At 35.7% G+C, this 21,944-nt stretch overlaps 1 protein-coding gene across 3 annotated transcripts in view; it reads right to left on the bottom strand.

Annotated features, from left to right (window-relative positions):
- glsb (glutaminase b) overlaps positions 1–21,944 on the bottom strand; it is a 54,972-nt gene that overhangs the window by 30,998 nt on the left and 2,030 nt on the right. For 2 of the 3 annotated variants that reach the window (XM_067410483.1, XM_067410485.1), the window contains exons 2-5: positions 6,029–6,125; positions 4,951–5,072; positions 487–616; positions 323–402 (exon numbers count right to left, since the gene is read on the bottom strand). In XM_067410483.1, coding sequence (XP_067266584.1) covers positions 323–402; positions 487–616; positions 4,951–5,072; positions 6,029–6,125 — 429 coding nt within the window. The remainder of the gene's footprint in view (positions 1–322; positions 403–486; positions 617–4,950; positions 5,073–6,028; positions 6,126–21,944) is intronic. The other variant, XM_067410484.1, reaches the window with a different exon arrangement.

Raw genomic sequence — 21,944 nt, 5'->3', positions numbered from 1 at the left:
AATATTGGAGCATTTATTGAATGATAAGATTAGCTGCCACTTTATGTGATGGTTTTGTGACCAATATATATGAAGTATTTCCGGTATTTGTCACAATGTGCATAGTGAAAGGTGATTGACAGCGCAATTCAAGTTGGTTAATAAATACAAAAATTGATTATCAAAGCTTGTCGAAATATGAACATAATAATTCTCCAACTCAAGTTCAAAGAAACTAGCCATTACTGATAAAAATGAAAAGCAGTTCCTCTCAGTATATGAACCTAAAATAATCTAAATCTCAAGCTAAAATAAGTAGTTCCTGTCAGAAGATGATTCATACCTTTGACCATCCACTGTGCAAAGGGAAACGGCCCACAGATCAGGGCTGAATTTGGCAAGTTGGGGAATGTAGTCAGCAACCTGTGAGCAAAAGAAAGAAGTGAGCAGAAACAAAAGCTATATCAAGTACAAAAGACATTTTTGTCGAATCCACTCTCATCTTACCAAACCCCCGGAAAGTTTGCGCCCTTTCTCATAAAGTGTATCGATGTTTGAGGCGAAAGTCTGGAAATCAGGGATGACAAACTTCTTCCGGAAGGCCTGGGTTAGGAGAACAATGTTGCTCTGGACACACCTGGAGAAACAAGAGCAGCACAGAGCTGAATAATGTGTATCTACTAGTGGCTTGCTCAGAATTTATGGAAGAAAGTATGTTTTTTTGTCTATTTGTATATTTTTTTTCCTGAGTAATTATAGGAAAAATATCACAGGGATAAATGTGTTACCTAAATAAGACATAACTCTATTAACTCCACTACATGACCAATTATCTGCATCAACTGGCTCATTTATGCCATCTACCCATAAATAATAATAATAAACATTTTGCATTTTAGGGAGACAAGTGATAAAAGTGCAACACTATTGTATAAATTACAGCCCTCAAGAATCAAAGCAACACGCATTAGAAACACTGACTTTCTTGAAGCAATTGTTTATATTCCCTCCTCAAGAAGCTAAATGTTTATTTCCACTTTTATCATAAGGTAGAAGAGCAAAACATTAGATCTGTTCCAATGCACATTTCCCACTGAAAAATGAAAGATTTATTGTAAAATGTCTAAACATCTATGGCGTGAGAGAGGAAGCCATGGCTGGTTTTACAGAGTTGTGTGATTCACTTCCACTGCAGTAAAGGGAAGTAGTGTTCAAAGGCATCATAAACACAAACCTCTCCTGTGGTTGTGTCTGAAATATTGGTCCAGTTGCTTCACCAAGGTCCCGGAACAGACAGACAAGCTCAAAACAGAATTTTCAAAAGGTAATCTATTACTTATATCTGTAGGGCAGGAGTAGCTAGACAGGAACCAATATGTTTGGAATAGCATACTAGCACACTACTATTTCTGCAGTATGTATATTGTGCACCATATGCAATACACTCCATATGCATAGAAAACCTGAATGACCACTTTTGCAAAATTGTGCACTGTACAGCAGAGCACATGGCGGTAATACTAGGTACTATATCCCACAATGCAATGAGCCTGACTTGACCTTCTTCCATTTGCAGAGTGAAGGTAAAAAAAACACATTTTTTAACATCTTTTTCTCAATTCATAATTAAATCGAACAAAGACATTTTTATAAAATATTAGATTTCAAAATGTGAATTTTTTTTTCTTCAAGATCATAATCGGACATTTCACAAACTCTCATTTACTAAGTTATAAGAAACAGTAGCTGTATACATCTGAGCTGTATAAACTGTATAATGCCTAGTATTGTGCATTAAAGATGCACCCACTCAATAAGTGTTTGTTTTCATTTCATTGGCTTTTCTTCGTCCCAGTGGTCTCGGGCTTCACATTGATTGAAATAAATGCATGGAGTTTGTTTATTAACTGCTGCTAATTCACCCAAGAGCATTTTATCTTTCTTTTGTTATTCTTTTTCATCCACGTTTCCTTTTTAGTATCTCATAATGCACATCTCAATCAAATCAAATTTAGATACAATATTTGTGCATCTGTGTCAATTGAGAATAAATTGATTTGTTTGAGTGAACATTTTGTAAAAAGCTCTGTTCATTTCTTTGTTAAAAACTGTTAAATAAGGAAATAAATGCAACTTTAAGTAGTAGGATTAAATTCCAAATATCATCTCTCACTGTCTCTTTATGGCTCTGTCTGCCACACAAGGTCACTCACTGCCATAATCTATCAAGCCTCTACAAGCTGACACCACTGCATCCATCTCTTCAGTCTGTAATGAAGCCGTCAGTGGCAGCCAGATCGACTGGGCCGGTAAATGCAGCACCAACAGCAGAGATGCTGAAAAACAGACATCTATCAGGCTGGTTATGGAGGGAGGCATTTATGGATTATGTCTGAAGAGTGATACACAGCTAGAGGGAGCAGATTGTCAAGGTTCGCTCATGTTGCAAAAAGACAGCGATTACCAACTATCAATAAAATGCAAAGAGCCGCCCATCAACCACAACTGCAAAGTATAATATATGGAATCAATCATATATGTATAATATCTAAATGTGTATGAGATGCTGTGCTTTCGGGGACTGTTATAAAATCCCAATTTGTTCGTCAGCAGACAGACACACAGAGGTCATCCGTTTCAGGGAGAATCCTGTTAAACAGACCCTCATAAGGAGGTTTTTTTTTCTCTTCTCAACTGCAGGGTATTATTTTAGCTGACAAATTAAGAATTTCTCACCTTTAATTACCAGGGAAATAGCATTTGGGCTAAATATAGTTACAGTAATGATAGGTGCAATAGAGGGTATGCATCGATGTCACTTTCCCACCGAAAGCGCACTCCCTCAGCTGGACTGAGTGGCAAAAGAACCTGCTGCATGACTGGATTTAACAGGGGAAACTGCGAAAACGCGAGTAAAACAAACTAATTACACTAAAGGTTGGAATTGAATGTGTTCCTTACAACTTGTCAAATAAACCTAATCCATGGATATTGACATGCAGCCTGGAGTCGTGTTTCCTGACATTTATATGTGCCTGATTTCGACGGCAGGGATACATAAAGCAAATCTGCCTGTGAATATTTTATAGAACTACAATAGAATACAATACAAACTACAATACAATCACTTGTATCAATGTTATGTCGTCATATTGTCCAGCCCTAAAACATACAGCTATGGAAAAAATTAAGAGACCACTTAACATTGATTTCTGAACTTGGAGTGGTCTCTTAATTTTTTCCATAGCTGTATATAGTTTAATAGTTTTTGTCAGTGTCGTTTATTGAAAAACACCCAATTATGCAGAATATAAGATGGAAAATAATTAATTGATGAGTTGTCAAACTAATATATAATACAATACAATATATACGGTATGATGATTTACCTCAAAATCCAACAATATGACACAAAATGATAACTAAAACATGTTTCTCTGCTGGAGTCCAGCTGTTTCTGAGAATTGCAGTGATCCATTTGCTTTTTTCCCCTGTTGCTTTCTGCAGTTTTTAAATACCTCAGGGTTTGTATCAAAGCTATTTGTACAGTAAATCACAAATCTCTTTCCCGTTTTGGATGCGCTTTGTGTGTTTTTCGCGACATTCACGCTGAAAACCAATGCTGCTGCTCAAGGGGCTCGCACACCGGACGCGAAAGCTCAGCGCCGTGACACGTCTTTCAAATTCGAACGCATTTTATATTTTTTTCTGAGTCGTAGCTGGGCGCCGCGGACAGGCGCCGAATGTTGTCGCCGGTGTTCATACACTCATAACAATGCGTTCGAATTTTAAAGAGGTGGCGAGGCGCTGAGCTTCGCGTTCGGTGTGCGACCCCCTTCAGTCTTTTGCCACTTAGTGGCCTTGACCACAGTCGTAACGGTCGACGGTGACGTCATGTGCATACCCTCTATTACACTATCATACTATTAGTTCTACAGTACATAACGTATAGTATGTCAAATATAAATGTAATTTTATAGTATTATAGTAATAATATAGTATGTATTATATATATAAAATAAAGTGATGGCAGATTTCAACAAATTCAAAGATTTTTTCAGGAAGCATTGGAGCACTAATGAATCAGTGTATCGAATCTCCTGTTCGGAGCGCCAAAGTCACGTGATTTCAGCCGTTGGCAGTTTGACACGCGATCTAAATCATGATTGGATACACTGATTCACTGTGCTCTGATGCTTCATGAAGCAGTGTTTTGAAATCGGCCATCACTAAATAAGTCGTTATTTTGTTTTTTTTGGCGCTCCAAAAATATTCTCGTCGCTTTATAATATTAATATTGAACCACTGTACTCACATGAACTGATTTAAAACATTTTTTTCAGTACCTTTATGGATCTTGAGAGAGGAAGTGACATTGCTCCCTATGGAGGCCTCACTGAGCCATCGGATTTCAACAAAAATATCTTAATTTGTGTTCTGAAGATCAACGAAGGTCTTACACGTGTGGAACGGCATGAGGGTGAGTAATAAATGACAGAATTTTCATTTTTGGGTGAACTAACCCATTAACTTCTTAACCATCTGAAGAATCAACCATGATCAAACAGATTCACCAGGAAAAATTTATGCTGGGTCAACAAAATATTTGCTATTATCCACCAGCCTGAACCAGCACCGACATTCATCCTGGTCTAAGACATTTTTTTTAAAATTATTATTAATTATTATTATTTTTTTTTCTGTATTTTTGATCAAATAAATGCAGCATTGATGAGCACAAGAAACTTCTCTCAACAATATTTTATTAAGAAAATATCTTGCTGACCCTAAACGTTTGAACAGTAGCGGACACACAATTGGTGTTGCTCAATGCTATTTTTAATAGATTTTACTAATCTTTCCAGGCCTGGAAAACAACAACTACTCCCTGATATTTCCAGCTTTTTCCATGACTGTGCATATATCCTGAATATACTGTACTACAACACATTAAACACAGCGTCAACTCACTTTTTGAACAAATGTCGGTCCAGCATTACGCCATCTGTCGTGGATTTGAGAGTTACTTTCAACATGTCCATACATTCTTTCAGCCGTGGATCTCCCGTTCGAAGTCCAGTGGCCTTCAGTGCCTGAATGCACACATAAGAGATTTCCATGAGCACAAATAAGAGTTACAACTCATTTTCGATGGCATTACTTATTACTATCATCAATCAAAACACTCTTATCAGGGGGTTTTACTTCCTTTGTCAGTCCGGTTAGATAAAAAGCCTTGGTGTAATAAAACATGGCTCTGTGCCCCATTTAGAGGCACTGATAACAGCGACAACACATCAGTAACTGTACACACTGACCCGATCAGTCCCTTCTTCGGTCATACTATCACAAAGAACTGGTGACCTGTTAGCAGGAGATGTAAACAAAACATGCTACAGCCTATAATATCTGACCTTGTGTATTTTAAAGGATTAGTTCACCGAAAAATGAAATTTCGGTCATTGAGTTTTCACCCTTATGTCATCCCAAACCTGTAAGACCTTTGTTCATCTTCGGAACACAAATTAAGATATTTTTGATGAAATCCAAGGGTTTGTGAAGAAAACATTGGTAGCAACGTCATTGCACCTTTTGAAGTCCAGAAAGTTATTAAAGACATCATTAAAATAGTCCATGTGGCTAGAGTGGTTCAACTTTAATCGTATGAAGCAACAAGAATACTTTTTGTGTGCAAAAATCAAAACAAAAATAACAACTTTATTGAATAATTATTAAATAAAGTTATTTTTGCACACAAAACGTATTCTCGTCGCTTCATAACATTAAGGTTGAGGCAATATAGTCACATAGATTATTTTAACGATGTATTTATTACCTTTCTGGACCTCAAAAGGTGCAATGACTTTGCTGCTCATGTGTGGTTCAGAAACCCTCAGATTTCATCAAAAATATCTTAATTTTTGTGTTCTGAAGATGAACAAAGGTCTTACAGGTGTGGAATGACATGAGGGTGAGTATTTAATGACAGAAATTTCATTTTTGGGTGAACTCACCCTTCAACACATGTAAGGGGAACGCTGTCACTCACGGTAATGAATTTGTGAGCTGGGATCCTCTCCTGGCCTTCGGCAATACTGTAAAACAGCAGGTCCTCCAAGCTGGGCAGAATGCCAGCCTTCCTTCTCCTGGAACAAGAGAGAAAAGAGCATTGACACTGAGTGATCTGACCTTAATAAATGACTTTTACCATGACAGAAACTACAGTCACAGGATGTAACATATTAGGTCAGCCAACATTAATGTTTAAATACACTATAAAATTGAGTTAGTCGGGGTTAAATTCAGAGAAAAGCCTATCACAGAGAAACAGAGCCATGCAACAAAGTTTAAAAGAAAAAGGAACCAGTCAGTGAAGAGTTAAAAAGTCAATGATATTATTTGATACAATTCCTGTGTCGACAGATTTCCTTTTAGAACAGGAAGTTGGAACAGGACATATACATTTTTTTTTTTAAAAATAGCCAATATAAATATGTAATAAATATAATACAATTATTATTAATTAATTATCAATAAAATGTCTTTTTAGTGTTTCCATTAAAATATGACAACACGTACATTATTATTCTAGCCATGCTGATATCTACAAAAGGTCATGTTACAGGTCTTCTGCAATGCAAACATAGATGAGCATTGCACAATACAGAAGTGCAGACTCACTTTTGCCAAGTTCTATTACGAGCCGACCTAACAGAGCTGTTAAGAGTTGTTGCATTATCACATTTAGATGGTTTTGAGTCTAATGGAGCTCTGTGTAAGCTGCTGTGGCACTGAGCCACAATATCCTTCACAACAGAGTCTGGACAGGACTGTATTTCCTACAAAAACATCCTCTCACAGAGCACCAACAGCCCTGCTTTCCCACTAAACCATTCACCATAAACACTTCCAGAACTACAACTGCCCTTTCCCAGACCTCATTTCCATTTGCTCTACTCATTTTCCTAGAGATTATGTTTAATTTGAATGCATTTATTGCTAAAGGTGTCATCATGGGAATGGTGCTGACAAAAAGGTGATTTTGATAATTGGGGTTCATTTGTGAGGATTATGAAACAGAGAGAGGAAAGTTGTTGAGAAAGGATTGGTATGGTTTGACTAGAGGTGAAAGACTGGAAGTGACAATTCAAATCATACTTACACACAAACAAACAGCAGGCAGAGCAATGAGGGAGAAAAAAAAACATGCAGAATGAATGAGAAACATAAACAGATCAATCAAATCAATTGTGACAAACTTAAATTTTGATAAAATATAATCAAGAACCTTACATGATGCATAATTTACTAAATTCAGTTGCTTTTGCTTCTTTTGAAAACAGAAGTTTAGGGTTAGTAAAGTTTTTTTTTTTTCAAGAAATTAATACTTTTATTCAAGGATGCATTAATTAACTAAAATTGACATTTAAAAGACATTTATAAGACAAAAAAAGACATTTATAATGTTAAATTGTGCATTTTAAAATATATTAAAATAGAAACAATTATTATAAATTGTAATAATACTTTACAATATTACTGTTTTTACTGTATTTTTGATCAAATAAATGTCATCTTGGTATAAAAGCATCAAAATCATTTAAAAAACAATTTTACCGACCCCAAATGGTAGTGTGTTTGGCCTGACTTATAATTGAGCATTATTAGGAATGTTACAGGTTCAAAAAAGGCTGTTGATAAATTTGGCATAACATTTATTAACACAGAGAATCATTTCAACTCAAACCTCAGTTTATACGGGGCCAGGCATTAGATATACACTTTTTTACAAGAAGGCCTAACCACAAGATATTAAAAATAAATAAATAATTTATAAATCGATACAGTAAAAGCACTAAAGCACTACTATGAATAATCCAGCAAAAAGCAGTTAATTATAGCTATAAGGCTATCGTCTTTTTTAAGTGTTTGAACTTCTGGTTATGCTTTAATGATGAAGTTCCCTGCATGCTGGCAGCACGTTATGATGATATTTTTCAGATATTTTTCCATGTATCATGCCAAAATACAGGGTTTATCGGTTTTACTTGGTCATAAAATTGAAACTAAAACACAGTTAAATAAACTTCCTCAGATACTATCACATCAGTCTCAAGTATTTGTCTTAGGTGTGGTAAGAATTGTAATGTTTACTGCCTGGCCCACACAATGATAGATAAGCTGACACCATTTTCTGTGGAAAACCGACGTTTTGCCACAAAATGCATCTGAAACATTCCTGTAAGAGAACAATAACTGCATAAAAAGAGAACTTTGTAAAAGATAATGCAGAAAAATAGACTAAAAACATAAGCTGCACACAGAAAAATCTGACAATGTAACGCAAAAAAACAGCTCAACGTGTCATTATGCAACAACCATAATTTTCTTTTTTTCAAATTAAATTGATTCAGCTAGTATAAATTATGCAGGATGCAGACAAAGAGCTGAAAAAACAACTTAGATTTCATTTGAAGTGAGGTCACTTGAAGTACACTCAACAACCTGCGTTATGTGATACAAAATCAATTGTGTAATTATGAGAATTAGGCTATCAGCTTGCAGCTGAAACAGTAGGTTTGTAGTTCTGTCTAATGAAAGCAAAAGATCTAAAAAAGGGAAATGGGTGAATCATCAATGCTGGACCTTTGGGATCTAATTAGCATCAAAGGTCTTTGGTGTTACAAAACAGCATTCTCCTCTCCTTTCTTTCATCGCTTGTCTCTCCGTCTCTGCAGTATATAACTGACCCTACATGGGATTCCAGGGATTCTCAGAGCGCCTGATAGCTCATCGCCCTCCTGCAGACTTAATAAAACAAACATTACGCGCCTATTCACATACCCCTGACAGCTCAGAGAAGACAAGCCCTGCACGTAACCAAAAACCACAGGCCGTGCAGAAACCGCGACCTGACAGCAGGGATCTTGGGTTTTATTCAACATTAAAATTACAGCTCAGATACTTGTGAAAAGTGTCACCCCATAAAAAAACATTTTTTTGAATGTCCATTTTAATAATCTACAAATTTAACTAAATAAACAAATTTAAATACATTAAATCAAAATGAAAGTAATTAATTACTAAATTATGATATTTATAATCTTTTTTCAAATAAAATTCTTAACACTGCCAAATCAGGATGTGGGCTGTACTGATCAATAACCTGCAATCATTTGTTTAACCAATGCAATCGGTTCAAAATATTTATTTAACAAACAACCATGAGACCTAAATTGATGGCTTTATCATTTACGGTCATTTGTACATGAGGGGTGTACTATAACATGTAAACCAATGGCATCATCTGTTAACTCTTTCAGCACCAAAAAGTTGCCAGGCAACTGCAGCATTTTTGATCATTTTCACAAATATTCTGAACACTTTCAGAAGATGCATAATATCGACCCCTACCATATTAAAACATGGATTGCTGGAAAATTCTGTCAATGGTATTGAAAGAGTTAAAGAAGATCAGAAAATATGAAGCATACAGCATAGAAAAATCACAGTGTAGAACCATTTTATCCAAGAAGATTGAAAATTTTGACACAAATTGCTGTAAACAAACTTTCGCAAGCCTACACTATACATTTCCTCAGTCCAAGGGAGATGAGATCACACAATTCATATACAGGATGATCACAAATATCACATTGCCCTTTTTTGAAAACACACACAAAACCTTTAACCTTTGTCATGTCTGTTGAGTGAGGTCTGATTTAAAGGGTTAGTTGACCCAAAAATGAAAATAATGTCATTAATTACTCACCCTCAAGTCATTCCACACCCGTGAGACCTTCGTTCATCTTCAGAACACAAATTAAGATATTTTTCATAAAATCCGATGGCTCAGTGAGGCCTGCATTGACAGCAAGATAATTAACACTTTCAGATGGCCAGAAAGCTACTAAAGACATATTTAAAACAGTTCATGTGACTACAGTGGTTCAACTTTAATGTTATGAAGCGACGAGAATACTATTTGTGTGCCAAAAAAACCAAAATAACGACTTTATTCAACAATATCTAGTGATGGGCGATTTCAAAACATTGCTTCATGAAGCTTCGAAGCTTTGCGAATCTTTTGTTTCAAATCAGTGGTTTGGATCGCGTATCAAACTGCCAAAGTCACGTGATTACAATAAACGAAGGGGGGGGGGGGGGGGGTCACGACTTAGCATTTTGATACACACTCCGAACCACTGATTCGAAACAAAAGATTCATAAATCTTCGAAGCTTCATGAAGCAGTGTTTTGAAATTGCCCATCATTAGAAACTGTTGAATAAAATCGTTTACTTTTTGTGCACCAAAAAAAAAATGTTTTCGTCGCTTCATAACATTAAGGTTGAACCACTGTAGTCACTGTTTTAAATACGTCTGTAGTAGGTTTCTGGGCAAAATTTGTCTTGCTTGCAATGCAGGCCTCACTGAGCCATCGGATTTTATGAAAAATATCTTAATTAGTGTTCCGAAGATGAACGAAGGTCTTACAGGTTTGAAGTGATATGATGCAATCATTCATAAGGAAAAAGGACAATTGCATTAGATAACTGACCTTGCATTGGTCACATTTATGCCATAACATACAGGAGAGGAAGTATATCCCCAGAAATGAGGCAATATGAAACTGAAAATGTGTATTCAACTATCTGGAACTTCCTGTTTATCTTCATTGCACCAGTGGTCACATGGCAGTCAGTTGTTTACATCACATACTGCGCAAGTTTATTTGTCTAAACGGCCTGACCATCATTAAAGAAGACTGTGCCTTAGTGTGTTAAGCTTCATGTTGGTATTAATGGACACTTGATCTGTCGAAACATAGATGGAGTAGATCGAGTCCATCAACACCCCCAAAGCTTCACAGTCCTATACCTCTTCATGGGTCAGCATTTCATTCGATAAAGTTAGGCAGTTTTGATTTATTTGATGATAACGTTGATTTGAACATTTGATAATATTTTACATGTGCATAAGCATTGCTTCTATCGCTTGTTTCTGCTGCTTCTTCACTTGTAACAGTCTTCTTCACTTCACACCTTATAACGGTTAAAACACGGATTGCAGGAAAATTCCATCAATGGCTGGGATGCCCTGTGTCATAACTGACAGAAAATTCTGTCAATGGTGGCAAAACAATGAAAGAAGATCATAAAATTTGAAGCGTACAGCAAAAACACACAGGAGAGGAAGTATATCCCCAGAGATGAGGCAATGCGAAACTGAAAATATGTATTTATTTTCTATCTAGAAATTCCCCTTTTTTCTTCATTGGACTAGTGGTCACATGACAGTCAATTGTTTTTACCCCACATTGTGCTGAATTTAACAGCTGTTTATTGGTCTAAATAGCCTGATCCTCATTTAAAAATGACTATGACCCTCAGAGTGTGTTAAACATGGTGGGTAATAATGGACACTTGATGCTATTTATGGCTTATGTTCTTCCTGTCTGTGAACTTGTACAGGGAAAGCCGATATTTCAATCAACAGAGTTCCCTTCTGGTCCTCGATCCTCGAAAGTTTCGGCATCAGGAGGTCTTGACTTCAATGCATCACAAAGCATACACTGTATATGAACTGATAATGAATTTTGAAAAAAAAAAAAAAAACTTATTTTACAAGTAAAGGCTCAGTAATATTAATAATAAAATGCAAAAAGAAAATTGGATGACACAAATAAATAAGAATTGTTACTTTTATGTTATGTTCAATAAGCAGTATGAAGGCTGATATATATATATATATATATATATATATATATATATATATATATATATATATATATATATATAAAAAAACAGTGGTTTAAAAAAAGAGGATGCACTGACATGTTTCCTTTAAAGTAATTTGGAAGTGAAAAATCCAAACCTTCTGGATTGTGCCCATGCAAACAATGACAAATCTGGCCCCATTATCTAGATGAGTAACATACTACTGGTAGTTATACTGTCCTCAAGAGAGCCATTAGACATCCATCCAACCCTGCTGTACATACAGGAAGCGAGAACAATACTGTCATCTATTAGTCAATCCATTAAGAATTTTTTCTTCCATAGGCCTTGAAAATTTTCAATTTGGAATGAGTTATACTAAGCCCTGGTTACTAGAGCATAATTTTGTTACAAAACAACATCCTTAAAAATACAGTAGTCAACATCTGAAGTGGATCAAAACCTTTCATCAAAGTTGTCCTAAAACCTTCTTAGGACAACTTATGGCACTTTTCCACTGCATGGGACGAATCGCTTAAATAGTACCACCTCGTACCGATACTAAATGTGACGTGTAAACACTGCAAATCAATGATTGGTCAGAGAGAATAGTCAATGGATTTGAAACAAGAGACACCAAACCCGCTAGAAAAGTGGAAAAGCGCCATTAGTTCTTTTTTGATCCACTTCAAATGTTGACTACTGTAGTTTTACAAGTTCAATAACTTGCTTTTCACCGACAGATGCTGTAACCTATAAAACTGCTGTCTAAATTATTTTCAGCTGACAGCTCTCAGTGAAGACTGTGATGAACCTGTTGCATTAGCCACGGTGTACAATAGCCAGTCTTGGCTCAGGATTAAGTGTTTGTTTTTCAGAGTGCATGGGGCGGGTGGGGGATATGGATAGGACAGACTGTGTTCTACAATTACTGGTGCTGACACAGTGGTATTTTAGACTAAACTATGTGCCAAATGGAAATATGTATTCTGGATACAGGTACTGTAGGTGAGATGAGAATTTAGCACTGAGATTTTAAGAGTACTGAGAGTTATTTTCAAAAGATTTAATGTAACGTAACACTGTAAAACTTTTGTAAAACTGGGTGATATACCTAATGTTCACTAAATATCTATTTCACAATGATTTAGGTAGCAATAGAAAATGGTGCAACATTATGAATATTTTAAAGAGCCTTTTATTTGTTCATTAAATTTCCTAAAGACTGTCATTAGACCAATTCTACAATCATACTAATCTCCTTGTCTCAAAACGTGAGTATGAGAGCACTGAGACAAGGATGTTTTATTAGCATCTCAGTAACAAAAACAGAGTTGAAAAGTCTGGTTCATGTCCTTGAATTAATTTCAACTGTCTGTTTAAGTGAATCAGTTGACAAGATCCATTTCACCCTGAATCAAAAGTGTTTGGCATTTTTCATAAATGAAAATATATGTAGTTAAATATTACTGTTAATTACTATGAATCGATATATTGGTGCAAATAAAAGAAAATGACCCAACATCATTATTATTATGTTCATTTAATGACAGGATTGAGAGAACAACACTTAAATTATTTTATTTTTATTTTTGCAATTTACTTGCATTAAAAATGTACTTGGCTGGATGGCTAATTACGGTTCCTCTCACTGGAAATAAAATGTATAGACAAAATAAATAAATAAATAAATATCACAATATATACTGAATAACATCCAAAGGCTACAAAGTAGTGAGCCTTTTTAGCAACACAACCAATCATTACTCTAGTATGCTAATTTATCAAGAAACATTTCTTCTTATTATTATTATCAATGTTGAAAACAGTGGTGCTGCTCAATATTTTGTAGAAACCATGATACATTTTTTTAAGGATTTTTTTGATATATATATATAAAGTTTAAAAGAACAGCATGTGACTTTAATGTCACTTTTTATCAATATAATGTGTCCTTGCTGAATAAAAGTATTAATTTCTTTAAAAAATAAAAATCTTACTGATCCAAAATTTCTGAAGATCAGTGTACATTGCTCAACCTTACAACACTGTATGCAATTAAAAGTAATTGGCTTAGGGGGTAATTGTTTTTGCCCCACCATAATCATTTAAAAAATTACTTGAAAATGATTCCAATGTTATGGTGCTGTACCATGTAAAGCTCTCTAGAGGATTATGTAAACTTCTGTTGCACCTCTGTGGGGCCCTTGGGGTTGAGAAAGCATGCACCTCTGCACCACGTGCAATTCAGAAGAACATTCACCACGGGTTTCAGGTGTCAGATAACTTTACTGCACCTGCTTGACAGACACAGAGAGAGAGCTGGCAGATCAACCTCTCAGATAAAAGCTTTAATTGCAGGTATCATTTCTTCATGTTCATTCACCTTTTAAGCAGCAAATACTAGCAACTTGTAGACAGATTTTTGTGGTTGAGATTAGATTATATTGACATGCCAGACAACCAGTTACTACTAATGTTGAGCAATACTGGAAAACTGAAAGTAACAGTCACACACACAATCCCTGTGTGCCAAACTACCTAAAAAGATGCCTTCAGAGGGCACTAAAGTGATTATAGTCAACAGATTTTTTTTTGAAAAAATATAAATAAGTCTATAAATGAGTTCTAAATGATCAATATTTCTGAGCCCCACACTTTTCAGGGCTCCAAGGCTCTAATAGTGGATAATAAAGACGAAAAGAATAGGGTGGTAATTTTGAATGGAACGCATGCACCCCCCCATCGTCTCTCATCCCTCACTGTCACATCATCAAGCATCCTTTTATTCAAAATAACTGGATAGAAACAGCCAGAAACTCAGTCAGAAGTGCTGCTTTTCAGATATTAGGCCTAATGGATGGCTGCTTGTGTGCTTATGTCAAGCTATTAGCTGTTACAGTCTTTGTTAGCTGTAGCTTGAATGGCTTCTGTGCCAATTTAAATAAATACATAGATATACACAGGTACATTTAGCTAATATATGCATTTCATAATTGAATGCAACTTTCACAACGTTCCCATATACTGAATCAAGATATATGGATATCTTCTGTTTTCTTTTTAAAGAACATCAAAATATGAGCTTGAAACATTCTCTTGGCCATTTTGAACTGTACGAAAAATGACGAAAGCTTGCTTGACTGAGCACAACTGTGTTATAATATTGAGTTCTGATTGGTCAACTGCTGTTATTTATAGTTTGTTAATTATCATACATAGAGAATTTTAATATTTCAATTGCATGTTAAAAGCCATTCACATAACACCCTAGAAACTGCAACAAGTTGAAAAGGACACTGTGCAAATCAAATAGCAACATCCTGGCAGCTAATCAAGGACCTCTCCCATTTTCTGTATGTTAAAAACTAATTTTCCTCATCTAGTATCTTTGCTAACAATGATAAAAATCAGATCAAAATTCTCTGCAGATGCTTTGGGGCCAGATGGAGCCATGTTTGACAGCTTTTAGCAATATCTTCACTGGTTTGGAAAACAAGTTCCCTGGCAGACAAGGACAAGAGCTCAGTCAATTTTTCACACTCTGTCGCCTTGGACACAATTATCTGAACCGTCGGGGAGAGCTCAAGCGCACCTATTTAACTCGTTAGACAGGAGGCTAGTTGTCAGCAGTGAATCAAAAGTCCATGGGTGGCTTTCCAACAACAAATTATCATGACTCAACAAGACACAGAGTTTCAGATAAATGCTTGATAAAAGGCAGTGTTGTAGTCTACGTGATACACAGTTATACGCCATATACCCACTAGGAAAGTACAAGGATTTCCGTATACCCACTTAAAAAAGCAAAAGGACACGTAACATCCAATAAATCACAATAATCTTTATGGTTTGTTGCTTTTGACATGAAACAAAGTCTCATATTTCAAATTCTGTCCATTTTACTTTAAAATAAAAAAAAAAACAAATACCACTTTGGCGCTCTTTAATGTGGCGTGACAGATCGCTGTAGTTCAAGAGAAGTGGCAGTGTAAAGCGCACGTGAACTGCATCCTCTCCTCCGTTGTAATACCAGTTACAGCACAAAATAAACATGAATGAACATATCAAGGTATGTTAAAAGATAGTACAACTTAACGAAATCCATATCATGTCTCGTGTAATCGCTTAATCTGTGTTTCAACCGCGGAAAGACGTTAATAACAGCTAGTAAACAACAGCTTTTAAACAGCTAGTCGATTTCAAAACACTGCTTCAGGAAGCATCGGAGCACAGATGAATCAGTGTATCGAATCTGCTGCTCAGAGCACCAAAGTCATGTGATTTCAGCCATTTGGCAGTTTGACAGACGATCTGAATCATGATTCGACACACTGATTCATTTATGCTCCGATGCTTCATGAAGCAGTGTTTTGAAATCGGCCATCACTAAATAAGTCGTCATTTTGTTTTTTTTGGCACTCCAAAAATATTCTTGTCGTTTTATAATATTAATATTGAGCCACTGTACTCACATGAACTGATTTAAATATGTTTTTTAGTACCTTTATGGATCTTGAGAGAGGAAATGTCATTGCTCCCTATGGAGGCCTCACTGAGCCATCGGATTTCAACTAAAATTATCTTAATTTGTGTTCCGAAGATTAATGAAGGTCTTACGGTGTGGAACGACATGAGGGTGAGTAATAAATGACAGAATTTTCATTTTTGGGTGAACTAACCCTTTAACCTTCAATATTAATGTAGTACCAACTGATTCCCATTTATATTTTACAGCATTAGTTGAGATTTTTTTTGTGTACTGTACTGTACCTGATATAGTATATTCAAAATTACTAATAGAGACTCGAATTGCAAGTTAGTGAATTGAAATGCATAACTATGATGACAGATTGGCAAGAAATGGTGCAAAACAGAAAACAAAGTCCAAACAGGTATTGTGACATGCCGATAAGCCTCATCTTTCCATTACTGTACTCTAAAAAAATGCTGAGTTAAAAACAACCCAAGTTGGGTTGAAAATGGACAAACCCAGCAGTTAGGGTTAAATGTTTGCCCAACTTGCTGGGTAGTTTTATTTAACCCAACTATTGTTAAAAAATTACTATATAGCTGGCTTAAAATTAACCAAAAATTAATAATAGTTGTAATAATAGTTGCACTCTTAAATGTGCAATGAAACTTAACAGCTGAAAAAAAACCTATGCTCCAGGGATCATATTCATATAACATTTAAAACTAAATGTAGATCTTAACGGGCTGAGTTAGATGGCGATTGATACTACTAAACAATAGAAAATCAGTCTAGTCTCTCCAGCTGTAAATGTTGCTTATAATAAACTGAAACTTATAATAAACATATAATAATGTTGATACACACATAGGCAGTCTTTCGGAATGCTCTCAATTACATTAGCCTAGATCTGATGCATACTATATGCATTAGTAAGTGTGGCGGTGCTTATGGGGTGTCGCTCTGGGAAGGGTGCACATGAGGCTGGGAGGAAAAAAAGAAAAAAAAAAAAAAAAATCACAGTATACTCACTACAAAAAACTAGACAACACCACTGATAAAAGGTGTACTTTAGTGATCAAGAACACAGATGGCATTAAATTGTACTTTTGGCGCATAGACCATATGTTTTGGCACTGCAATAATCCATCCTTTCGTTATTTTCAGGTCAAAAGACATAACCCCTCGTTCCCTCAGATATTTTCACTGACACCATGTTCAGTCATTTCAACCTCCTAGAGAGAGATGACCTGTGTCGTGCTGAAGGAGCCGCGCATCATGTTACACACACAGAGAGAAAAACAAAACATTGTGGCTGATGTCTTCAGTGTATGGGACTGGATGGAGAATGAGATTTAGGTCAATAAAAGATATAGGAACAGACTGTGTCTAATGTATGCCTGTGATGTTGGCATGAAATGGAAACTCACTCACTTATTTTCTAAAAGAATCTTATTGTGAATGATTCATCTGTGCATGTGTTTTATTTTTTTTAAAAATTGAGCTCATAATTTTTAATAAAAATTGCATAAGTCAATCTTCTGGTGAAAACAGCAGGCTTCTCTCTAGGCTCACTAGATTTTGAAACAGGGCCAAACTGAAACTCATATTAAACAATGGTCCATCTGAACAACTGCACCGATTACTTAAACAATCCAAAGGCTGATTAGCAAAAAACAAAAAGGTAACATGTTCTAATAGTAACAAGAACTGCAAAAGTGAATGCTTTTCAAGAGTCATGATGGAACATTACAACTACAAAAGTGGAATAAAAAAAAATAAAAATCAGCTAACTGCCTTGTGATTGTGTGAAGTAAAATGAAACAAGGAAGATGACCAGAGTGTTTCAAGACACAAAAAAAAACCTCTAAGAAAGAATTGAAATCTAATACAAGAGTGGAAGGCCATCCATACATAACTCTACAAGAGCCAATCTAATAGAGGTGGAGAGTAGAAAGGCCTTCTGGGATCCCCAAGAGATTCCACAGATCAATAAGCAAAACGTGTGCTGACCTTCAGAAGGTCAGAAAATATTGATGTGCTCAATAGTACTTACCGTACCATAATGTATATATACAATGTATGTTGTTTGTATATTAAATAACCATGTGGTAATGCATATTTCTGCATAATCCAATGAACTAAATACTTTACAAATGTAAGGAACTTCATTTTTTGATGATGATTATTATTATTACTATTATTTGATTATTTTCTATTTTTATTTAAAACTTAAGAGACAAATAAAAAGAACATATTATTCATAACAAATGAATAGCAAAAACATCTTCATATTGCCAATTTATGTAACATCAGAACTTAAAACAAAAGATTGAAAACGGCAAAACTAATGTTAAAAATGTATTCTAAATTCTGATTGGATGAACCACACTGGTCAATCAATGTTGTAGCTATTAAAGAAAACTCTTTTAGTTTAGTAGATATGTTTGATTATAATATTGTTTGTTAACTTTAGTTTAATTGATAATCAATGTATCATAATGTAATAAGAAACATTTTAAGAATGTCTGGTGAGGAACTGAAAATATTCAATATTTTTTATGCGTTTATAAACTTTTCTTAGGAGCACATGAGCTCCTTGGGAAAAAAGTGAGCGGCAAGCCCCGTATTAAAGTAGAGTGCAGCTCTAAAACAAATATTCATCACAGTTTTTCCATTATAACTTGTTAATCTTGTTGTCAAGGCAACAGCAGTAGCTCTGGGAGTCTGTGAGAGCATGTGTCTGGTGTCTGTGATCAGCTTCAGGAACCACCCAGAACATTAGCAGCAGACTCCTGAAATTTCCATTCACCTATCCTTGCCTTTTTTAAACACTATGAATACACAGAATATCCCCATGACAACACAACAATCAATATCTAATTTCCAAAGGAATGCAGAATTGATTGCTTCAAACTGGACGTGCCAGCTCTCAGTTTCTGGCTGTACGTATAAAGCCAATTAATGGGATGAGTAAACACTGCAACTCCATGCATGCATAGGGGCCAGTTTGAGATAAAACTGTTCTGGATGGATGGATGGATGGATGGATGGATGGATGGATGGTCAGCTCTCTTGATAGCAGTATTGCCTCATATCGGTCGACGGCTACACCATATTCAAGCAATTACAACCTTACAGTAATAGTCTGTTGTAATGCAACATGTTACCCATTAGTCCAAATTCAACAGGATTATGCTGTACATCATCAACTTATTTATGCCAGCTGAACCAATGCCCAGTTTTCCATTAACAGAGTAGGTAAGGAGGACGGAAATTCTAACAAATTTTGCAGAAAATCACCAGAATTTTTACACTTTGTCTGTAAAACAGCAGTTGTTGTGCTCTTACGTGAGACAGAATGGCATTAATGAGAGGATGATCAAGCTCTCGATTAAAGTCTGTCTGCAGGGACAGCACAAGCCTTCTGCGTCATCTTATAAATAATCCATATGGACAGACAAGCGATGAGTCACGCACACTGTGTGAACCACAGGCAAACAGAAGAGCATGAGGAAAAGATTGATTATACTGCCAGGGATACGTTCATCTATGGATAATAACAAGTTTGGTTATAAGAGAAAAATGCTCCACTGAAAAGAGCTGTAGCAGATCTCCCCACACACTCACTGCCTGTTTGTGGAAGTGCATTATTGACATTCCACTGCTGCCATATGTGTGCTGTCATAAAGTAGCAGCTGATAAGAGCCGCTGCCACTCCCTCTCCAACTTCCACAAAGTAAACATTAGTAGAGGCTTTATTATGATTAATTCAAGAGATTTTGAAGCAATTAAAAAAAAAAAAAAAAAGATTCATTCACTAAATCATTCAGTGGCCCAAGTCACATTGTTATGGCAGCAGGTGGCAACACTGCTTTCTGTTTTGAATGAGTCACTTAACTAATATGTTGAAAATGCTGAAGCATTCCGACCAAAACAATAAGTCTTATTATGCAGAAGTTCATTTTTATTTGACTACAAATCTACTTAAGACTCCAGCGAGAGAGAGAGAGAGAGTAATCAAGCATTATAAGCCCAGAATGACTTTCATCAAACATTAAAAACAGCAGTAGCTAGCTAATAATATTAATATGTCAGTCAAATATGCACATTCATAACTGTTACATCCATTTTCTTTTGTTTTTGTGAACGACTAGTAAGGTCTAGTAACACGATAACTAGGGCTGGGTTGACATTATCGATTAGTCATTTTTAATTGATCTTTATTTTGACTAACAAATATCGATACTTGATCTCCAAATCAATCTTTTAGTCTTCAAATCAATCTTTTTTGTTGGACCCTCCATCCAGTTATTATGATTTTCATTCACAAAATTTGTTTAGTTTTAGTTAACTAAAAATCCCATCATGAACTTTGGTTCACGAATGAGTTGTTCTGATTCATTCATTTTCTTTGACAAAAAAAGTGCCCCAGTTCATTCGAATGGTTCACGAACGAGATGTTTTCGGTTATTTGAAACACGTCTTTTTTTTTTTTTTTTTTGAGACGAATCAAACTTTTTAATCTTTAAACGAAATTGCTGGTTTATGAACGAATCGACCATTCGTTCATAAACCAGCGACTTCATTTAAAGGGATAGTTCACTCAAAATTTGATTTACTCACCCTCAAGCCATCCTAGGTGTATATTAGGGCTGCGACAACTATTCGATAAAAACGATAATAATCGATAATGAAAAACATCGACCACGATTCTCATTATAGATTAGTTGGCTACGCCCACCGTGAACAGAAGACTTCCGTCAGTCGCATCAAATTACAGAACTGAATAATGCATTTCTATGGACCAAAACACATCTAAAATTAGTGAAGGAGCTGCTGCGGGAAAGGTACGTGATCAAAGCTGATGAAAACATGAGAATTATTTCTTTTAAACTTCAAGCTAATGCATAAGCGTAATGGTTTGCCCTGTCAGGTGCTTTGACAGATGCATGTGTGTCCCCAAAAAGTTCTACGGCTATATCCTTATCTGAAAATGTTACAAATTCATGCAAGCATTTACATTTTGCATAAAGGATAGATTTACTAATTTGTTCCCTCGATTTACTAAATTGTGCGCACGATTTACTATTTTGTTCCCTCGATTTACCAATTCGTTCCCTCGATTTACTAAATTGTGCGCACGATTTACTATTTTGTTCCCTCGATTTACCAATTCGTTCACTCGATTTACTAAATTGTGTGCACGATTTACTATTTCGTTCCCTCGATTTACTAATTTGTTCCTGTGATTTACTAAATTGTGCGCACGATTTACTATTTTGTTCCCTCGATTTACCAATTCGTTCCCTCGATTTACTAAATTGTGCGCACGATTTACTATTTTGTTCCCTCGATTTACCAATTCGTTCCCTCAATTTACTAAATTGTGCGCACGATTTACTATTTTGTTCCCTCGATTTACCAATTCATTCCCACAATTTACTAAATTGTGCGCACGATTTACTATTTTGTTCCCTCGATTTACCAATTCATTCCCTCGATTTACTAAATTGCGCGCACGATTTACTTTTGTTCCCTCGATTTACCAATTTGTTCCTTCGATTTACTAAATTGTGCGCACGATTTACTATTTCGTTCCCTCGATTTACTAATTTGTTCCCTTGATTTACTAAATTGTGCGCACGATTTACTATTTTGTTCCCTCGATTTACCAATTCGTTCCCTCGATTTACTAAATTGTGCGCACGATTTACTATTTTGTTCCCTCGATTTACCAATTCGTTCCCTCGATTTACTAAATTGTGCGCA

The sequence above is a fragment of the Chanodichthys erythropterus genome, chromosome 14 (assembly GCF_024489055.1).
Source record: "Chanodichthys erythropterus isolate Z2021 chromosome 14, ASM2448905v1, whole genome shotgun sequence".
In the NCBI taxonomy this organism is placed as follows: Eukaryota; Metazoa; Chordata; class Actinopteri; order Cypriniformes; family Xenocyprididae; genus Chanodichthys; species Chanodichthys erythropterus.
Note: the sequence above shows the minus strand (reverse complement) of the source record. Positions and strands in the feature narration are given on the sequence as shown.